The sequence below is a fragment of the Myripristis murdjan genome, chromosome 3, assembly GCF_902150065.1.
Source record: "Myripristis murdjan chromosome 3, fMyrMur1.1, whole genome shotgun sequence".
NCBI classification, from domain to species: domain Eukaryota; kingdom Metazoa; phylum Chordata; class Actinopteri; order Holocentriformes; family Holocentridae; genus Myripristis; species Myripristis murdjan.
The window spans coordinates 16416676-16439275 of NC_043982.1; the positions used below are offsets into that span (position 1 = coordinate 16416676).

Genomic DNA, 22600 nt, shown 5'->3' on the forward strand with positions numbered 1-22600 from the left:
AAGTTCACCTGGGGTGGGGACACGGAAGGGCGCAAGGCAGTAATTTTGCCCAGGGCGGCAACATGGGCAGAACTGCCACTGTCAGTTATTTCACCTTTTTTTGTTAAGTACATAACTCCACATGTGTTCATTCATAGTTTTGATTCCTTCAGTTAGAATCTACAATGTAAATAGTCATGAAAATAAATAAAACACATTGAATGAGAAGGTGTGTCCAAACTTTTGGCCTGTACTGTATATATATATATATATATTAGGGTGCATCAAATTAACATGGTGAAATTTTAATTCCAAAATATCAATTTGGCTGGCATTGCATTTTGTTCCTATTCATGTACAAATAACTTTTGCAAAGTTTTGTGGAAATCCATTGAGATTTAGGGGTACCAGCTAACACGTGAACTTCTGTGAAATGTCAAAAAATGTGCATTTTTTAGTCTATTTGCCAAATGGTTGACCCAGAAAGGTTAAATAAGGTGAACTTTTATACAGAAACATGTTCTATAGGGTAACTCAAGCAAAATTAGTTTGTTTGCCCTTTGGATAACTTTGGGAATTTCTTAGAATTCACCTTTCAAGATTTTTCATTTACGACAACTTATAGACAAATGAATGGAGGGCAATAGGACATCTTCGCGTGGCCTGTGGACCTGCCTTGTGGGTTGGATCCACACCAACATTTTAGGGTTTCTAGGTTGGCCAATGCTTCACACCTGTATCAAGTTTGTTCAAAATCTGTTTAATAGGTTGTGTAATTCTGGTCCAAACAATGACTGGAGATCAAGGACCGACATGTCAGATCCAAGCCAAAATTTTATGGGTGCTAAGTTGGATGATGCTTCACCTTTTTCTTTATGTTTGTGCAGCAGAGATGGACGTCAGACACAAATATAAAGTTTAACTGACTTTACTGTTACACACAAGGGGCAATAGTGAGACACTTAAAAGAACAAACCCTAGTGGAAACTCACACAACCTCATGATAAGAACTGACAAAATGTAAATGCTCAGTCTGTGCCAGAGTCCGCCCCACTGAGCAACATCACCAGGGAGAGAGAGGGAATGGAAATGGAACCTTGAACCTAGCTGGTGCATCCCACCCGAAATGTCTCCAGCTAGTCTGGCGGGGACCAGTTGGTTAGGGTTGCCAGCCGTCCCTTGAAATACGGAATCGTCCCATATTTGGCAACCAAAACACACGTCCCCTATTGAACCAATAAGGGATGTACTTTGTCCCTTATTTTTGAGAGTCTGCCCCCTCTCCCGCTGTTTGACCAATGAGCGGAGCTCATTCACACACGTCAGTGAGTGTGCACTCCGTTCATTGGTGAAAGCGCTGTCACTCAGTGTTGCTAAGCTACAAAGTGCCTGCCCATAGCAACAGCAGCAGGTACCCGGGAGCCAGGAGACAAAGGCGCACCAGTCTGTGCCGGGCTGAGCGCAGCGCCAGGCTGGTGCCAGCACCCAAATTGAAAATATTTTAACTTGGGCGCAGCACTCAGTGACAACACCTCGGTGCATCCAGTAGGAGGGAATAATAATTAATAGCGTGCGGCCCAAACCGCGTGCTGTGTGAAAGCCCCTTAAACGAATAATGAATAATTGCAGTGTTACAGTCAGTGCATTATCACTGTTAACATTTTGTGATTGAAGCCTGTTTATTTTGTAATTTTCCAAAGAAGTGTGATATTGCCTCATTTCAGTATTAACCTCTGAGCAAACTAGGACAGACTTTTTTTTTTCTTTTCTGCGTGAAAGTTGGCAACCCTACAGTTGGTGAGGACAGCATCTTAGCTGGATCCTGGGGTTTGTTGTGTTGTACAGTGGCTGAGAATGAAAAGGATACAAGGACAAGGATAGGGTTTACAATCATATCTTAGCATACCTAATATCACTCAATTATGATGTACCATGCATGCATAAGCCTCAAATCTAAGCTCTACATCGTCTAACTTCATCATTACAATGAGAACTTACAGTAACATCACTACCAGAGTGACTAGCTGCACTCAAATAAACCTTTATTTAAAATGTTAATTGAACAGCTACAATGCTACACTCAATAAAGGTGAGACATCAATACTCTGAATATGATATTGCCTACTCTAAAATACTGTTGATGATAAGCTTAATAGCTTAGCTAACATAGCTAGCTAACTGTGGCTAGAAAGTTAACCTTAGATGTAATGAGCACCAAATACCTCTAAATATGACTACATTTCACTCAAAGTATTTCAATATACAAAGAAACAACTGCAGATATGGTAATTACATGTAATAAGTGTATACATACCCAACACAAAAATATAAATATCTCCTCAGTTTTCTTGAGGTGCAGTCTTTTTTTTACATCAGAGCTCTATGGTGATCGGTTAGCACTGTTGCCCCTTTATCCACAGAAACACGTGAGCTGGCACCCCTAAACCTTCATGTATTGGAAAAATATTTTGCATGTGTTGTTAAAACATATATTGGAACACTTTTAGCACCCAGCCATATCAAAATTCAAAAATCTTATTTTTTGATGCACCCTAATATATATATATATATATATATATATATATATATATATATATATATATATATATATATATATATATATATATATATATATATGGGAAACATGGGAAATGTAGATCATCTCAAAGGTTCATATCACGCTGGAGTGGTTTAGGAGCAAATATGACCAGCCATAGTGACAATAACAAGTATAACTATTTGACATTCAATGGAGCGATATTCAAACTCAAAAGACGGCATAATATCATACTGGATTAAAAAAGCATACACCTTAAGACACAATTAAATGTTACTTGTGCCATTTAGTTTCCAAGGTAACAAGAATGGTATATTAAGAGTGTACTGAATTAGGCAGGAAGAGGAGAAAAAGTGTTGATCCTCATGATAGAGCAATTACAATTAGTCAAAGTCAAATAGTAAAGATGAAAACACCTCATCTGCTTACAGTTTAAGGTGAGAGAAAACTAGAGAACATAACAATCTCCAAGCTGATTCACCAGCACTTCTGACACTTGCGTCACTTGGTATTTAGTGCCATTACAGATTCATATGGTACAGTAGAGATTACACGAGCTACTCATCAAGGGAGATGCAGGGGGAAATATAGACATTGGTAGGAAGTTCTGTTTTGGGCTACTAAGTAGCAATAACCACTCAGTTTACATGCTGCTTATTTATTTATTTATTTATTTATTGAGCATAAATTCACTTTACACGCAAAAGAGCAAAACCTTGATGGCTGGTAATACAAAAAACAAAAGTTTACTATACAAAACTACTGCCAGGTTATCAACAATATTTGAATACCACTCAGAAATTGTGATTTTAATACTCTTGAGTGGGGACGGGTTTCACTAAAACATCAACTGAAGAACTCATGAGTGTGTAAATCCTGACAACTGTGAACATATTCAATGCTGTACTTTAGCAGCACCAATACAGTGCTGTATCTAATCAAAGATTTTTACAACATCAAATTTGGGCAAGACAAAAAATGCTTACACAGATGTGGTGTGAAGGGCAATGTGGGTTGGTATTACACACGCGCGCACACACACACACACACACACACACACACACACACACACACACACACACACATGCACAACTCATACCAATTCTTTTCCCACAGCTGTGGATGTGAGTCAGGACAGAGATTTCAGCAGATCTCAAGGAAACTGTGGGATTTAGAACCATTAGAATTTTAATTCAATGTAAAATTCCCCATTCTGGAAAACTAATATAACTTTTATAGCATAGTAAACTTTGAACATCATGAACGTCTGTTCTAGTTTTCTAGTTAGTATGGTGGCACCCACACTCTAACTGTAGCTAGTATTGGCCAGTAGTTAGAGGGAGTACAAATCTGAATTTATTTTATGCTATCTGCTGTTCATCAAGTGACTATTCATATTTGTATAACCTATTTTATTTTACAACTCTGCATGTAGTAACTTAAAAGATTAATATACCCAAGTAACATTTATTTTCTGAAAACAAAATAAATTATTAAAATGTATTCACTGATAACAGGGATTATACTTCAGTTTAGGTCCGGTGTTGCAATCTGATTGGATAAGAGGTGTTGCATGAGTGCTGATATACAGTATAACAGCACCCTGGTGTTTTACTATTATGTATCACTCTGCTTTACTACTGTTCAGTGGTAACTGTTTGATAAATACTGCATTAACATCCAGGATCTATGTTTCAACAATGCACTGTGTCGGCACAAAAATGGACAGTTTAGAAAAATAAATGGAGTTAAATTGTGACTTGTGATCAGAGGACGACATGTGGCAGGACAGAGGTGTGGAAGCCAATGCTTTTGCCCCCACTGCTGACTGGCAGCGCTGCCTCCCAGGCTGTGGTTTTGGTTTTGGTTTTGGCTGAGGATGTGCTGCTTTCCATGCAGTTTTCAGGGCAAGAACGTAAAGCAGACAATACTTTGGAAACCGTCTGGGCAATCCAGCTTGTGGTCGGTCGGGTTTGTCACTACCCGATCTGTAACTTTCCTCCTGCCCCATCGGTCACGTTACGAAAATGCTCCTCAATGGACCATAGTTAAAAAAAAAAACAAACGAACAAATAACAAACGAACAAAACACACACACACACACACACACACACACACACACACAAAAACCAAAAACAAACAAACAAAACAAAAAAACAAAACAAAAAACAAAGCCATTTAGTTGCATGTTTTATGGCTGTGCCAATAAAACAGTGAACATCCCTGCTGCGTCTGATTTGCTAAGCACATGAAAGCAATGCTATTTCTAGCTAACAGGCTTAGGTTTTCACTCTTTTATTGAGGGTTTTAGCAGATCAAATTTCTGTTGCACATGCACAAGGCCGATGGGCAGGAGGAACGGATCGGGGAGCTACAGTGTCCAGTTAAGCTGCCTAATTTCTGACAAAAGTACTTGTGTTGGTGGAGCTGAAAAAAATGATTAAAAGAGCAAATCATAAACTGTTGAGTCTAATTACCGTTATTTGATGAAAGACTTAGTTTGTAGAACTGTTGTACAAAAACATCACACTCAAGAGAGCACTTCCTCTCGTGTCATATTGCTTAAATGCAGTGAAAACACTTTACACATCAAAGGCCACCTGTTCATAAACGTACATTCAATGTTCACTGCACAAGTGAATCTACCTACAGACTAGCTCAAACTGTCTTTAATGAAAAGTGACCGAGGGTTTAAAGCCCCTCAATTAGCATCTGAGTGCTGCTCTGAGTTTTGCTGAACGTCCTCGTGGGTTCTCTTTCACATCTTCCATTTGTGGGACAATCACTTTTCTTCGCAGAGGAATCCAGTGAACATTCTGTCCATCTTTTTTTCTGTCCTCCACCTCTTCCCCCACTTCTCCTCTCTTCCTCCGGGGAAAGCGACGCTGATGCAGAGTGGACAAGTCATCCCCCTTGAGGAAGCGTTTGACCAGCCTGTCTTCTAGAGAATGGAAGGTAAGTACACAGAGACGTCCTCCAGGTCTCAGAAATGCTTGGGCGGCACACAGACCTGCATGCAGTTCATTCAGCTCGTCATTCACAAAGATACGCAGTGCCTGGAAAGTCTTTGTAGCCACGTGCGAGGGTCGCTGGAGTTTGTCTTTGCGTGCATATATAGCAGCAGCGGGAAATGATCCTAGGGATAAAGAAATGCCTAGAGTGAGTAGAGTCTATAATACAAAAAACTCAACTGTTATATACAATACTCTAATCTGCTAAGCCAATATTTCTTGTGCCTATTTACTACTATAAAAAGTCAAGCCAATGGCAGCTGACTGCTGTTTCAAAATTTAAAATGTAATTATCCAAACTTCTTTATTATCTTTATTATCCAAGACCTTCTTTCAATACACACTAGTGTCATTTTCAGGAAAGAGCTTTTAAATTACACAAATCCCATTCAATTAGTAGTTTGTTGGCCTCTTCTGAGGACCGACCAAATCTATTGTCTTCCATAGCATTAAAATATAAAAACAAAATTTAAAGATCTACCATGTTCAGTGCTTACATTTTCTGATCTGTAAATTTGTAAATTAATAAAGTAATACATTAAAGAATTGCTAAATCAAACACCAAAGGAACAGTGGCCAGCAAGGAAAGGTCAAAATTTGGAAGAACTCAACATAATTAGATAGAATCAGATGGAAACTTCATACCAGAGGTGGGACCAAGTCATTGTTTTGCAAGTCACAAGTAAGTCTCAAGTCTTTGCCCTCAAGTCCCAAGTCAAGTCCCAAGTCAAGACAGGCAAGTCCCGAGTCAAGTCCCAAGTCAAGACTGACAAGTCTCAAGTCAAGTCCCAAGTCCTACAGTTTGAGTTTCAAGTCCTTTCGAGTCCTTTTAACAACAGAGTAATAAACACATCATGTATGCTTTTAAAATCTGTATTTATTTATAAAAACGTGTTTTTTTGTTTTGCTCCATTCTTATTTTGTTACTGTCTTCTAATTTAACAAAACACTACCTGGGGAAAACCTTTTCAATCCTGCAGTCATGAAATCAAACTGTAAAGCTGAATCGCTGTCTAAGTGTGTCTGATGTAATGTAAAATAATAAAAAGATGCACCTTCAGATAATTCACCTTTTATTTTGACCCTCCAAATTCAATAGCAGGTTTTACTTCATACACAGCATTAACCAGTAGGGAAAACAACACAACAGATGCAGCTTAACAACGACATGTGATTAAATGATAGACACTGGAGATAAGCTACTAAAAATGTCAACATGACACCAGAAAATGAAACTATTTTCATTTTAAATTCAGACATAACCGAGAGACCCCACCAACAAGATATTCAGTGATACACACCAAGGAAATCTTCAGTAAAGGCGAACGATTTAATCTATTTTAAAAAGAAACCAGAGCAAGAAATACAAATTAAAACAAGATACAGAGCAGGTTGTTGAGAGATTTAATCGATCTGAGGAGAAACGGGTGTAAATAACTACTCGACAGCAACACACCGACCAGGTTGCTGTGTGTAGCTGGTGTGTAGCTGGTTTACCATAAAACTTTCATTTTCAGTGAAAATGAAAGTAAAACAACAAATAACTAACTAATATAGTGTATGTCCATACACACTGAAATAACATTTTATGCTGGTTAATGGAAAGGTGAACAACATCGGCCTACTAGCTAAGTCTTGTCATGACTCCCAGGGGTCTCGGGGCCCCTGTGGGGGTCCCACAGAGCCCTTGTGAAATACAGGCTCACTGTGATTTCACTCACACCAAGTTGGCCCACTGGGGGAATCTGGGGTTATCAGAGAGATTACTGACCGGGGGATTCACTTTCTGTTAGCTCCACGCCGGGGGCACACAGCCCGACATGTCCTGGAGTAGGCCACCCCTGAAGCCTATGGGATACAGTACTCTGTGTTTTTTTGTTTTTTTTTTCCCAATAATCATACAGAACAACAACTTCACGTGCGTGTTTGGGCTGTTGCACATAGTCACTTCCTGCTTGTGCATCGTTTGAAGATATAGTGACACGCGACATAAAGCTAACACTGCAATCAGATTAAAATAAATCATACATAAGTACATATCTGGCCAGCTGCGCACTTTAGGCAGGAGTGGCAACGTGTGACTTACCGACAGTAATGACAGAAAAAAATACAGGTGGTGCGACTCGCAGAGAAGACGAGGGAAATAGAAATACTAACAATAACAATAAGAATATTGTATGATCCAAAATGCAACGAGTTTGGAATGGAAAAGTCATCATTTAGGTGATAAAGTACAATATAGTGCACATCAATTGTTTGGTGAATAGAATTGCTGAACAGAGGGCATAATAACGTGTGCCCATCCCATGTTTTTTGCAAGAACATTCTTCAAACACATTGGAAAAAAAATGTGCAACTGTAATTATTTCCACAAAGTCATATTGTTATGTGTGTGTGTGTGTGTGCGTGTGTGTGTGTGGGGTGGGGGGTGGGGATAGTATTGTTTCACGGCTGTGATAGTATTGTTTCACGGCTATGACCCGCCTTCACACAGACATGAGAAAATGGCGGATCGTGAGAGGCTCACAGAAGCCATTGGATTATTAAATAATATTTTAAACACTCCAACTGCTGTCACAACGATGTCCGAAATGTTGGATCAAAGTCGGCAGACATCTGGATATTAAGACCACACCGGCACGCAACGTCGGGGGAGGGGAGGGAAGGAGGAAGGGAAGGGGGTTGCGGCCGGCCGATGGTCCGATGGAGGTGTGGGAGGGGGTGCTGGCGTCGGTGCGTCATCCCGCTGGTGCGGCTGCGTCAAGACGCAAGTGCGGCCGTGTCTACTTCTCTCGGCTCCCGACCCCCGGGGCCGATGGCCCCATCAAGACGCAAACACCACTGGGATACTTCCTGAATCTCCCGATTACCACTCCGCCTCCACGCAGCGCTCTGCGGTGCGCATCTCCTGTGCGCCGCTCTCCTGTGCTCTCCATCTCCACAGCGAGATGAATATGGTGTCAACATGGAATCAAAACAGGCCGCAGGGGTGGGCAATCACGTGCCATGGAGGGCCAAAGGCTGCAGGTTTTCTTTCCAACCAAAAACCACACCAGCTGATTTCACTGATTAGTCCCTGCTCTCTTCTTGAAGGTGAGGTAATCAGTGAAATCAGCTGGTGGAGGTCTTGGTTGGAAAGAAAACCTGCAGCCTCTCGGCCCTCCATGGCACATGATTGCCCACCCCTGAAATAGGGAATCGGAGCCGGAATCGTTAAAATCCAAACGATGCCCAACCTTACTAATAAGTAATCAAAAGAGCCAGACATATAAACTATCCACAGATCCTCAACCCTACTACCATTAACCTCGTACAGTAATGGCTTTGTTGTCTCCCTGCTGTAGCTGGACAACTAGGTGCTTCAGCTTTGAGGAAAACAAGAAATAAAAAAACAAGAAAAGAGTTAACAAGAAATGCAAAGGAAACATATTATGTATTATATTATGTATATACATATATAATATATATATACACACACACACACACACACACACACACACACACACACACATATATATAGATATATATATATATATCTATCTATCTATCTATATATATATATCTATATCTATATATCTATATAGATATAGATATAGATATATATATAGATAGATAGATAGATAGATAGATATATATATACACACACATACACACACACACACACACACACATATATATATATATATGTACATACATAATATAATACATAATATAATATGTTTCCTTTGCATTTCTACAGCAGGGAGACAACAAAGCCATTACTGTACGAGGTTAATGGTAGTAGGGTTGAGGATCTGTGGATAGTTTATATGTCTGGCTCTTTTGATTACTTATTAGTAAGGTTGGGCATCGTTTGGATTTTAACGATTCCGGCTCCGATTCCCTATTTCAGGGGTGGGCAATCATGTGCCATGGAGGGCCGAGAGGCTGCAGGTTTTCTTTCCAACCAAAAACCACACCAGCTGATTTCACTGATTACCTCACCTTCAAGCAGAGAGCAGGGACTAATCAGTGAAATCAGCTGGTGTGGTTTTTGGTTGGAAAGAAAACCTGCAGCCTCTCGGCCCTCCATGGCACATGATTGCCCACCCCTGCCCTATTTTGATTCCATGTTGACACCATATTCATCTCGCTGTGGAGATGGAGAGCACAGGAGAGCGGCGCACAGGAGATGCGCACCGCAGAGCGCTGCGTGGAGGCGGAGTGGTAATCGGGAGATTCAGGAAGTATCCCAGTGGTGTTTGCGTCTTGATGGGGCCATCGGCCCCGGGGGTCGGGAGCCGAGAGAAGTAGACACGGCTGCACTTGCGTCTTGACGCAGCCGCACCAGCGGGATGACGCACCGACGCCAGCACCCCCTCCCACACCTCCATCGGACCATCGGCCGGCCGCAACCCCCTTCCCTTCCTCCTTCCCTCCCCTCCCCCGACGTTGCGGGCCGGTGTGGTCTTAATATCCGGATGTCTGCCGACTTTGATCCAACATTTCGGACATCGTTGTGACAGCAGTTGGAGTGTTTAAAATATTATTTAATAATCCAATGGCTTCTGTGAGCCTCTCACGATCCGCCATTTTCTCATGTCTGTGTGAAGGCGGGTCATATTACTATACTCTCTCACACACACTATCATAGTATGTGTATGAGAGTATATTAGTATATGTGAGAGAGTATGATGGTAGATGTGAAAGTAAGTATGAATTACTGCCTAAACGGCCTCCCATAGGAATTACAAACACATGAACATAAAAATGAACAGCGTTATGCTTTTTCTGTCAGGGCCCTATGCTGCATTGCATTTGCAAAAGATCAAATTGGCCAAAAGTCTGTCAGTCATTTGTGCACGATGGGGACGTAGTATGAGGCCGCCATGGCTGAAAACTCGCTCCACTGGAGCACTGGAGGCAGGCACTGCCAAGACTCTGATGGCCACTCGGAAGAGTGAAGGAAGAGTTTTCATGTTCAACGCCCAGAACAAAAGGGCGTTCTGTCCTTCGGCTATGTCAAGGTAGTGACTTAGCTGTAGAGCTGGAGTAGTCTCAACATCCCTCTTCTGCCTCTTACGGTATGCAGAAAACAGCCCTTCTCCTTCTCTAAGGTCCTCTTGCTCTTCTTCATCAACAGGCACAGGTTGCTCAGTCTCTGCAGCATCTTGCAGGATCAATTCTGGCAAAACATGCAACAACAACAGCAGAAACAAAAGAGCCCTTATTACCATTAGTGTTGGTGATACAGCGTTAGACTGAAAAACACAATTATTGTTGCAGTCAATTAGACCAGATTATGATGAAAAAAGTTACATTAAAGTCAATAATATTTCAGAAACGGCTCAGAAACAGCTGTATTTCTTAAGGAAACTTAAGGAAGCAAAATTCCCACGCCAAGTTCTTGTAAACTTCTACAAAGGAGCGATTGAAAGCATGGGATGTGCACGGCCCAGGACAGGAAGACTCTGCAACGAGTGATTAAAACTGCCCAAAACATCATTGGTACCCATCTACCAAGCCTCAGTGATATTGGGGAGGTGAGGTGCCTGCGCAGAGCCAAAAGGATCCTAAAAGACAACACCCACCCCAGCCACAGCCTGTTCACCCTGCTGCCGTCAGGAAAAACATACAGAAGTATCCGCTGCCGTACCACCAGACTACAGAGCAGCTTCTTCCCACAGGCTGTGAGACTACTAAATGCACCATCTGAACTCCTCCATGCTTAATAATTCTATTTTTTTACACAATCAATTAATCAATCAAGAGGGAACCACATTTTAATTTCATTATACAACCTGTTGTATAATGACAAATAAACTTCCTTGTATCCTTGTAATAATATTTACCTTTAACTCGTTGTGCTACCTCTGCCTTGATGTCACGATTGACCAGCACATGGGGCTCCACCCACAGCAGAGAAAAGGCTGGATCCAAGGCAGCTGCTTTGAGGTAGACTGGGTCTGAAAAGGGGGCAGTGATCCCCTCTTGTGTCCTGGCCATTTTCACGTTGATGAAGATCCCAAGAAATCTTTTGTTCAGGGATGCCTGGAGACTTCTGACCAGGCCGCTCAGGAAACGGACTTGAGGCTTCAGCTTCTCAAGGTGGTGATTGAGGGACAAGACGGATGGAACAACAGCACTGATTGTGACGACCCTCTCCCCCTGTGTCAAATCAGTTGCTTCTCCAAACGGCTTCAAGATGTCCACCAACTCCTTCAACAGATTCCACTCCCGTGGTGTAAATGACAGCTCCTTATGTCCAGCCTTTTCTAGAACAGCACAGAGCTTTAGATGATCACACTGGAGAACTCCCTTCACTTGCCTCAGTGTTGAGTTCCATCTTGTGTTGACTGCAGCAGGGATGCCTTTCTGTTCCCCAAATTCAGTATCAAACACATCTTTGAAGGTTGTGCTTGTGTGCAGCAGTGAGCTAAGTTTTGATAACTTTGAAAGAGAAGGAGATACCACTTTTGTTTCTTTCAAACCGTCTCCCACCACCAGCTGAAGAGTGTGCGCAAAACACTGCAAGCGCTGTTTCTTTGCCATAGCAGCATGTACCGTTTGCTGATCTTCCAGGGTTAAGTCACACCAGAGCTCAGGGTCATCAAGATGATCTCCGTCATCGTCATCCTCTTGTTCACTGGGGAAGCACACAGTGAATGCTTTTCGCATGTTAGCAGCATTGTCACTAATAATGTAGTCCAATTTATCTTTGATGTTGTATTCATCACATATTGCCTCAAATTGGTCACAGATTTTTTCAGCTGTGTGTGGGCCTTTGAAGCGGTTGCAGGCCAAGAGATTGGTCTTTAGCTGTATCCTCTCTGCCTCTTTCTCTATCCAGTGCACAGTGACACCAAGGAATCCCCTCATCTTCCGGTCAGACCAAATGTCCACAGTGACTGAAACATGGTCAGTGTTGCTCAATTGAGTTTTTAATTTTGAACGTCTCTCTTCAGCGAGGTTCTCTGTTTTTGATGTCAACGTTCTGCGACACACTGGGCTGTACTTACTGTCAAGTACTGTCAGAAAGTGGCGAAAACTCTTGTTTTCCACAATAGACAGGGGAAAGTTGCAATCAATAATCAAGTCGGACAGTATAGCATTGGTGATAGCTTTCTGCTGTGGATGACTCATGCTGTAATGCCCTACACGACTGTCCAGGAATTGTGAGATTGAAGGCTGTTGTGGTTCATTTATGATGCTTTTGTTCATCTGGTATTCTTCAAATCTGTAAGAGGCAAGCATATTAAACAGATGTCAGAAAATCCCTTATAGCCTCACATGAATTGTATTTGAAACTGCTCTTTATTACTCATATTATTAATATCAATCTTAACATTGTACTTTTTACCACGGATCTTTTGTAGCACAGAGGAGATATGTTGCTCCAACACTCAGTATGTAGTGTTAGTGTATGTTTATGACTTGTAGAACATAATTAATTATCTTGAAGGAGTAGGCTAGATGTTTACCAGTAAGCTTGACTCCAATAATTTAACAATATGATAAATTATCATTTATTTTAAAAATGTAAATTACTTATCAAACAGACCTAACAATTCAACTACCAATGAATGAGCATTACTATGCCTGTGAATCCGTGTATCATTCGTTCTTTCTATTTTCAATTGCCAATCAAAAATTAAAAAATTAAAAAGTGACTGGTTATTTTGTTATTTGTTTTTTAATCTAACACCAAAATCCAAAATATGCCTGGTTTTTCATAGTTCAGTTTTAGGCTCGGATCAAAAATACGAAATGGAAAAAACGGGAATCAGGACTGAATTTGATTTTATTATTTAATTGGTCCGGTTTACGTGACCCAGAAGTTTGGTAATGAGCGGTAGCTCACAGCAGATCACAGCAGCCAGGTGCATTTGAAAATAGAAAGAACGAATGATACACGGATTCCTGTGATAACATAGATTGAAAAATAAGCCGTTTTTCCTGTCGGAAAAATCCGTCTGACTGCGAACTAAAACGGTACACATATTCTTAATATGAAGTACATTTAAACTGACCTTGATTTCATTAGGTTTGCTTACGTTTTGCTGCTGACCGCCGTCTAATGTGTGTGATACACCGACTAAGTACCTCATAAAATCCCGCTTCAAAAATCCCAAACTATCACTTTATAACAAAAATATGAGTAAGGGAGTAAACCCGCAGTGGACGCAACAGATTACCGTGTTTGCAATGTAACGTTAACACTGAGTTTACAGTCTCATTGATTTAACGATGCAGCTAGCAAAGTTACTTAGCCGATAAGCTAGCGTTAGCTTTGATTCAGAACAACTTACCGTTCTTTGTGCAACTTCAAATGTCGAACGAAGTTGGAAGTTGTTGCATCTCCGTCTGTAATTTTCGATCCGCATGTTTTGCATATTGCAATTCTTTTCTTTTTGACCACCTCGTAGTTCTTATATCCAAACGAAATCACCTTCGGTATCATTTTGCCAAATGGCGCCAGAGCCCGCCTACGACCCGGTTGTTTGACAGTTCTTCTTCATTGGTTGTCCTGCAATTTGATTGGATGGATACTGTCGGATCAAACAACGTGGAACTAATTTGATTGGATGTTGTGCCGACAGCACACACGCACACAAACACACAGACGCACACATATACACAGAGGGAGATAGAGCGTTCCTTAATAACATACTTTTTAATCTTTGTGTTTTGGGGAAAGTAGGGAGTCTTTCCAAGTCAAAAGGCTCAAGTCCAAGTGAAGTCACGAGTCCTTGATGTTAAAGTCCAAGTCGAGTTGCAAGTCTCTTTACATTTTGTCAAGTCGAGTCTAAAGTCATCAAATTTATGACTCGAGTCTGACTCGAGTCCAAGTCATGTGACTCGAGTCCACACCTCTGCTTCATACCTAGACAAAGCTGAGTGAAAATATGAAATATACACATGGTCTTAAACCAAGAAACAAAATACATTTACTGTTACTGAGAAGCTTCTTTGAATACTTGTTTTTTTTTAATTTTTTTTTATTCATAATGTTCCATTTTGAGTGTTATATTTGCTAAATTTGAATTTGTATCTGCTATACAGAGCAACTAGCCAGTTGTAAAATGTATCTACATCGAACCAGCACGGCAAGTGGAGGTACAAGAAATTACATATTAAATGCTCCGATTTATCCATCATCCATTATAGCATAAGCCATTCATCCAGTAATAGCAGGTTTGCATTTTTATAACATTAAAGGTTGTCTTTAAAACATTGAAAGCATTTCATAAAACAGTACATTTTTATAGTAGATAGAGTTGTTAAAGCCATTGTAATAAAAGCTGTTAATTTAAGGTTGCCTGAGATTGTTGTACAAATAAATCGTGGAGGTAGAAAAGACAAAGGCTCTTGTTGCAGTAATTTTTCCTTTTTTTTGTACAGACAGTCACACTCCAGTCACCTCAACCCGAGCGAACCAGTCAGCTTGGAGCAGCAGCACCAGACTATTAGCCCATGAGTCAAGGGATCAAGCTAGGTGACATGCAGCAGCAAAATGAACGTGTTTTGAACCTAATTCTTTAGTCACTGCCCAAACTGCACCAGCACTGGCTGATATGCCATCATTGATGGAAACTCAGGCACAACTTGTGAGAGGTGATGCTGAGAAAGCTAAGAGTCAAGAGGAGTCTGCATTTGAAACAGAGGTTGAACCAGTCGCAGAGTCAGCATGTGAGAAAGAGCTGCCCTTGAGAAGGTCTACTCGAACAGTGAAACCCAGAGATCTGTTTACATATGAAGATCTAGGACAGCCTACTTACCAGCCATAGAGACCAGGAGCAAATGTGATGTTTGCATGTGTGCCTTACCCCATTACTGTCTGTTAAGTAATCCCTGAAACCTCTTACCACCCTACACAAGCAATGTGGACATTCTAGACATACGACGGCAGACTTGAGCCCACAGACGACATGGTGCAGTGACATTGACAGTACTGTCAATGTCTTGACTTTCCTCCTGCAAGCACACCCATGTTCACCCCAGAGGACATCTGGGCTACCCAGAAAGTGAATGTGTCTATCTGGGAGGTGATAACACTCAAAGGTAAGGGATGGAACCAAAGGATAAAGATGAGACAAATGTGTCCAGGAACATGAAGACTGATACACGATACACAATATGCCCTTGACTAGTCTGAACAGATTCAGACTAGACAAGGGAATATTGTATAGACAGGCAGGGCAACACAAACAACTAGTTCTCCCCAATATGTTTAAGTCAACTGTGCTAAAACATCTGCATGATAACGTGGGGCATGTTGGGCCGGACAAAGTTCTCCATCTGGTGAGACAGAGATTTTATTGGCCTTTAATGCAGCAAGAAATCAAAGATTATGTCATCCGCTGTTGGCCATGTATTAAGCAGAAGTGACCCACAATCCCAGAGAAAGCACCAATGGGCTCAGTTACAACCAGCGTCCCCTTTGAGCTAATCTCTGTTGATTATCTGCACCTCGAGCTGAGTAAGGGAGGCTACAAGTACATTCTGGTCCCAATTGATGACTTTACTTACTTCGCACAGACCTACCCAACTAGGAATAAGTCAGGCACAAGTGCAGCTAAGAAGATCTTTTTTAATTTTATTCCACACTTTGGGTACCCTCAAAAACTACATCATGATCCGGGCTGGGCATTTGAAAACAGCCTATTCGAACACCTACAGCAGCTGGCTGAAATTGCCCATTCTTGAACTATCCCCTCTCACCTGTAGGGGAACCCAGTTGAATGCCCAGATAGGACACTTCTCCAGATGCTCCACACTTTGCAGTAGGGAAGACAGGCAGAATGGAAGGATCAGCTACCAGACAAAGTCCACACTTACAATTGTACCAGACATGAAGTGACCGACTATTTGCTCTTCTTTCTCCTCTTTGGATGAGCTCCGCAGCTGCCTATTCATTTGCTCTTTAACCTCGAACCTGACCAGCAGATACAGACCCGACTGGAATATGCACAGAAAAGGTCTTCCTAGATGAAGGAGGCACACAGGACTGAGTCATAAAAAATCAAAACCTGGTCAACAAAAAGAAAAAAAAAAAAAAATACTATAATTGGGGTGTCAAAGGAATCGTGCTTCAACCAGGTGATCGTGTGCTTGTCAGAAACCTGTCAGAGAGAGGTGGTCCTGGCAAACTTCATTCTTATTGGGAGAACAGGATCCCCCGTGTTGTTGAGAGGTTAGAAGATGGACCTGTAAACAGAGTTCAAACAGATACAGGGGACTGAACCCTCTGAGTACTGCACTGTAACCTTGTCATCCAAGTGAATGATCTGCCATTGGAGCATGATGACAGGGATCTGAGCTGAGGAGGAAGAATACGCTTACAGCCTCAGACAACTGTGTATGTGTAAGGAAAACAGTCTCCAGTGACTCCAGTCACCTAAACTCCAACCGCTCCAACCAGTCAGCTTGGAGCGGCAGCACCAGACTACCAGCCCATGAGTCAGGTGATCAAGCTAGGTGACATGCAGCAGCAAAATGAACCTGTTGTAATTCTGGAGTCAGCACAAGTACCAACACCGGCTGATATGCCATCATTGATGGAAACTCAGGAACAGCTTGTGAGAGCTGATATGGAGGATGTTAGGAGTCAAGAGGAGTCTGCAGCTGAAACAGAGGTTGAACCAGTCGCAGAGTCAGCACATGAGAAAGAGCTGCCCTTGAGAAGGTCTACTCAAGCAGTGAAACCCAGAGATCTGTTTACATATGAAGATCTAGGGCAGCCTACTTACCAGCCATAGAGACCAGGAGCAAATGTGATGTTTGCATGTGTGCCTTACTCCATTCCTACCTGTTCTGTAATCCTTGAAACCTGTTACTACCCTACACAAGCAATGTGGACATTCTAGACATATGACGGTACACTTGCACCCACAGACGACATGAGGCACTGACGATACAGTCCAACAGAGTTGACATTTTCAGACTGCTTTACTTGATTACTCAAAACCTCTTTTTAGTTTGGTTCCAGATGTCCAGAGACATCTCTTGGAGTGGGGGAGAGTGTAAGGGATTGAGAAAAGTTGATATCTCCTATTAAGCCTATTTTTATAATAAATCAGATAACCCCTATTTTTGGAATATCAGAGCTACACTAATAGATAATTCTTAAACACAGTGTAGGTTTATATCACGAAGTCAGTAGATTGCGCTATGGTCAGAGGGAGAGACTAGAACTTCAAGTTTCTTGCAAACGCGAATCAGAAATAAACTGGCACGAGCATGAATTAGATGCGCACTCATCGGGTCTCTTCTTATTAATCCACAGGTACTGAGGAAATATGTCTAAACTCTTTAGTTGCCCGTCATAATTAGGAACAAGTAGAAACATGCATTGTAATGCTTTGTTTTGGTGATGTGTTATTCAATGGAAGCAAGGTTATGGATGTAGCCTGATGTTAGCCATCTCACAGCTATCTTTAGGCATGTTAGAGCTATTGTGTTATGTTGATGAAAGTATGTAGCCAATTCACCTGGTTTCTTTATTACACTACTCCAGAGGAGCCTGTGCATTTTCGTGCAGTAGCCACTGCCTTTTTGTGTCTTTTGTCAGCACAGTGTCAGAGTTAACTACACAACATGTATGTATGCCTATGCTTACATTAGGAGAGCATTGTAAGTGGAAAGATATTTTTGATACTATTATATTCATGTTCCACTAATTAGATAAATTAAATTTATTATTTGTTAAATATTTGACAAAATAATTTGACAAATATCTGTAAAACAATTAAAATGTCCTGGTTTTCAACTTTTGCTACCAAATTGTCTTGTTTTTTTGTTATTCCTGCCTGCAATTTGAAAAAAACATATGCGTAATACCAAACATACAAACATACCATCAAAATACCAATGTGCCAAAATGATCAGCATTCTCCTCTGAATCTAATGATGCCACTGTCAAAGCAATCTGACCTCCACTTTCAACGCAACAACCCCTAGAAGCTGGCAACATCATGTTCAACACAGATTTTACAAGCAGATCCACACAGAAACATCTTGCTCTCCAAGCATTTTATGGGTGTCTTCATTCCCATATTTTTAAACAAATATAGACATGTTATACATAAAAAATGTTCAGCATTCTCTGCTGAATCTAATGATTCCAGGGTTGAAACAGTTGCAGAAATAGCTGGCAGAGACTGTGTCACAGTCAGCCATCGAGCCGCCAGCCTGTGCTTGTTCACACTGACAAATACCTTGTGCTTTCTTTTAAAAATGTACCTGACAGTCAGTACATATGCTATCTTACACCTGTGTTTTGTGTTTACTGGTGTTATATAGTTTTTAGATAAACTAGGTTTTAACATTTTTTTTTTGGCTGTTGAGGCGCTGTCTATGTTGCTGAAAGATGTGCTTGATAAATGTGCTAACTGTGGAAATAACTGTCCCCCATCCTGATGAAAATACCCATGGAGTGCACATAAGCACGGTCGCACTATACTAGGGGTATGTGAACTTAACCATTAGTGGTTTGGCTAAATTAGATTGCTGCTTGTTAGTTTGCTAACAAAACCAAAAACTGTTTGTTTAGGCTTAGCTGAACTGATTGGTTTCAGGCTATAAAGTGTTTTGTAGTAGAACTAGGACTCTAGGACATTATGTGCAGGGTTGGGAGGGGGGCAATTTCATCCCTGTCAATAGTGTACTATGATACACGGTAAATAATGTCTACAGAAATAGAAAAACATTCTTTCAGACACAAACAAACAAAAAAAGTTAATGGCTACTGGGCGGCTATACATTTTTGCAGTTGTCTGTAATGGTTTTACCACAACAGGCGCACATTTCCTCCACACTGCATGCCTTGTGCGTCACACAGGCGCTGTTTTTGACATGGTGCTTGCCTGGGAAGGTGTTGGGAGTCAAGGGAAGCCCCACGTCAGAAACACTTTATACATGCATCACACATCAGTTGCACCTGAGGCAACATAGTTTTCCCAATGAGTGCTACTGTAAGCACAAGCAGAGCAATCGACAGCTTTCGACAATCGACAACTTGCCTGTTTTTATTTTCAACAATGCTATCCCTGCTATAGACAGAGTCACTCTCAAATGCTTTTTCAAATGCTGTAGAAACTACTAAGACTAGCAGGCTGGTAAAATGGGAAAAATTAATTCACTGCTTGATTTTTTTCCTTTTTTTTTTTTTTTTTAAATCAGTGAAGCACAAAGCAATGCAGTCCTTTTTCTGTTGTGAGCCAGTAACAAATAAAAGTGTCTTGATATGTACACACATACACACATTCTGCTTATGTTGCCCTAATGAATCAAAGCCCAAGAGTTTTAGAAGGCTAACATGGAAACGGTGTTTATTCTGGAAAATAATATCAGGGGACTGAAGTAGGCTGGCACAGCTGGTGCATGCCTGTAATACTGATCAATAAGTAGCCAGCCTACTAAACACTAAAAAAAGGCCAACATTAGATTCATGGAATAGTTTGGAATTGGACACTATTCCAGGCAGGAATACCATTTAACAAATATGATTCTGTGATGTGACAATCTTTTCACAAATAAGATAAGATAATCATTACTGTCTAACTGATGTCCCAATGTATGTAGCATAAAAATCAGACATAAAAGTCAAACATAAACATTGCGTACAACATACAACAGACAAAAACATCCACTTAGTCCACGACATATTGCCCACAACTGACAAACAAGAGATAAGCATCTCAGCCTTGGTGGTGTTTGAGCCCTTGATGGACAGGGGGACAATATTTCCTATAATTCTAGTGAATACAAGTAAAACAATAAATGACAGGAGAGGTCATCAAACAGATAGCCCTACCCAGCTGACTTTTACTGAACATACTCAGCTACAACTCTTATGTCTTTCAAGAAGTCTTTGGAACAGCCTCTTCCCTTCACTATGACAGAGGCCAGATTATCAATGTTTTAAAAAGGACGAAAATCCACTTAAATGTGAGGCATAACACCTGGTGTCCTTGCTCTGCTGTGATTTATAAAATAATGATTGAGGTGTTATCAGGTGCACAATAATACATGCACAACGGACTGGGTTTATTACTGGTAGACAGCTGCCCAGCAAACTCCGCCACTAACACAATATAATCTATCTGCCTGGCAGTGAGAGTTGTCCAGAAGTTATGGTATGTTTAGATGCTTACAAAGCATTTGTTAGGATCAAATATGCTGTGCAACTGTTCACAGCACTTATTAACTTTGGCTTCGTTCCAACCGTTAGCGCATAGTTAAGGATTTTGTATTCCTTATCTCTATTGCCTTTTGGTGCCATTTAACTCCATATAGTCATACTGAGGCATGACATGAAATGATGGTCAGGCCTTCCTTTGTCATAAGCAAGGAGGATTAACACCATGAAAATCACAGCGATGCCAGAATATTTATTTTTATTTTCAAACTGCCCTGATCTTTATCTCTAAATGTGTCTATGTACACGTACCTTGAATGAGGAATTTGTTTCTGGCAAGACAGAAGGAGGAGGAAGGGCTCTGCTAAATGATGTGTATTACTGGGCAGCCACAAGCTGTGGTTTTGGGTCTTGGACATCCCAATTGGAGATGCTCTGTGTGGTCTCTTATGGAGCAAAACACAACTCAGGTATCACTGTTGTCTCTCACCTGTGCCTATTACCCGTATGCAAGGGTCTCATAACAAATAACTCTTTTGTCAATGGATCACTAACGACTTGGTCTCAGTTCAGAGTTCATTTTAACAGCAAATATGCCCTTGCCTCTGCTTCAATTCTGCTCTGTTTCCTCTTTCCCTTATTGACTTGACACTGCAGTTATGGTCTACGTGAGGGGTGAACTGTGTAAAGAGACCTTACTGAAGATGGCAGTCTCACCTCATTTGAACATTTAAAGATAAAATTCATCATTCCACTATCTATTCGTGACAGCTACACAGGTACACAGTTTTGTCAGAACTCTTCTCCAGCATCCTTGGGAATACCTGACTCTTGGGACAGATATACAGTACAGGCCAAAAGTTTGGACACACCTTCTCATTCAATGCGTTTTCTTTATTTACATGACTATTTACACTGTAGATTCTCACTGAAGGAATCAAAACTATGAATGAACACATGTGGAGTTATGTACTTAACAAAAAAAGGTGAAATAACTGAAAACATGTTTTATATTCTAGTTTCTTCAAAAGAGCCACCCTTTGCTCTGATTACTGCTTTGCACACTCTTGGCATTCTCTCGATGAGCTTCAAGAGGTCGTCACCTTCTTGCTTTATCAATGGGGTTGGGACCATCAGTTGTGTTGTGCAGAAGTCAGGTTACTACACAGCTGACAGCCCTATTGGACAACTGTTAAAATTCATATTATGGCAAGAACCAATCAGCTAACTAAAGAAAAACCAGTGGCCATCATTACTTTAAGAAATGAAGGTCAGTTGTCACAGGGTGTGTGTGCGTGTGTGTGCGTTTGTGTCTGTGGGCGGGCCGATGGACACCATGCTTCCAAGCGGCGCGCCCAACCCCCTCTCCCCAGGTAATTAAGGCGATGCAGGCCAGGTGCGTGAGGGACGTACGGAGGAAGACAAAAGGGCTGCACTGTGGCGGTGGAGGAGCAGAGACGGCAGGCGGGTGCATCAGTCGAGACAGCAGCACAAGCAGACGGCCGCACAACCGGGCTACCAGGAGACGCCTGCCTACGGTCGGGAGAGCAACCCGGAGCAGCAGGGCCAGGGAAGACGCGGAGAGTATTCGTGGCGTGGGGTGCGCGGAGACGGAGCTTCGACAAGGAGACGCCGCTCTCGTTGGTCGCCACAGAGCGAGAGAGACACGCAACGTGGGAATACGGAGGGGTGAACGCTCGCGTCACCTCTCCCCCCAGATAAGTCTCTCCATTATATCGTTCCCAAATTTCTGCCAGTTTGAAGCCAGGTCCATATGGTGGCTGTAGACTTTGCAATTCTACTCCAAGGGAGGGCCATTGTTTTCTTTGTTTTTTTGCATGTGTTTGGTCTGCCTTTGTTTGTTAAGTAGACTTTAGTTTGAAGATCCTTTTGTTTTCCTGGTTTGACAGTTATATTTCAGTATAGTTTGCTTTG

General features: G+C 41.5%; 1 protein-coding gene across 3 annotated transcripts in view; it reads right to left on the bottom strand.

Annotated features, from left to right (window-relative positions):
- Nucleotides 1-3189: 3189 nt before the first annotated feature.
- mettl15 (methyltransferase 15, mitochondrial 12S rRNA N4-cytidine) overlaps nucleotides 3190-22600 on the bottom strand; it is a 110628-nt gene continuing 91217 nt past the window's right edge. For all 3 annotated transcript variants that reach the window (XM_030046246.1, XM_030046255.1, XM_030046264.1), the window contains one exon: nucleotides 3190-5672. In XM_030046246.1, coding sequence (XP_029902106.1) covers nucleotides 5242-5672 — 431 coding nt within the window. In that variant the 3' untranslated portion in view covers nucleotides 3190-5241. The remainder of the gene's footprint in view (nucleotides 5673-22600) is intronic.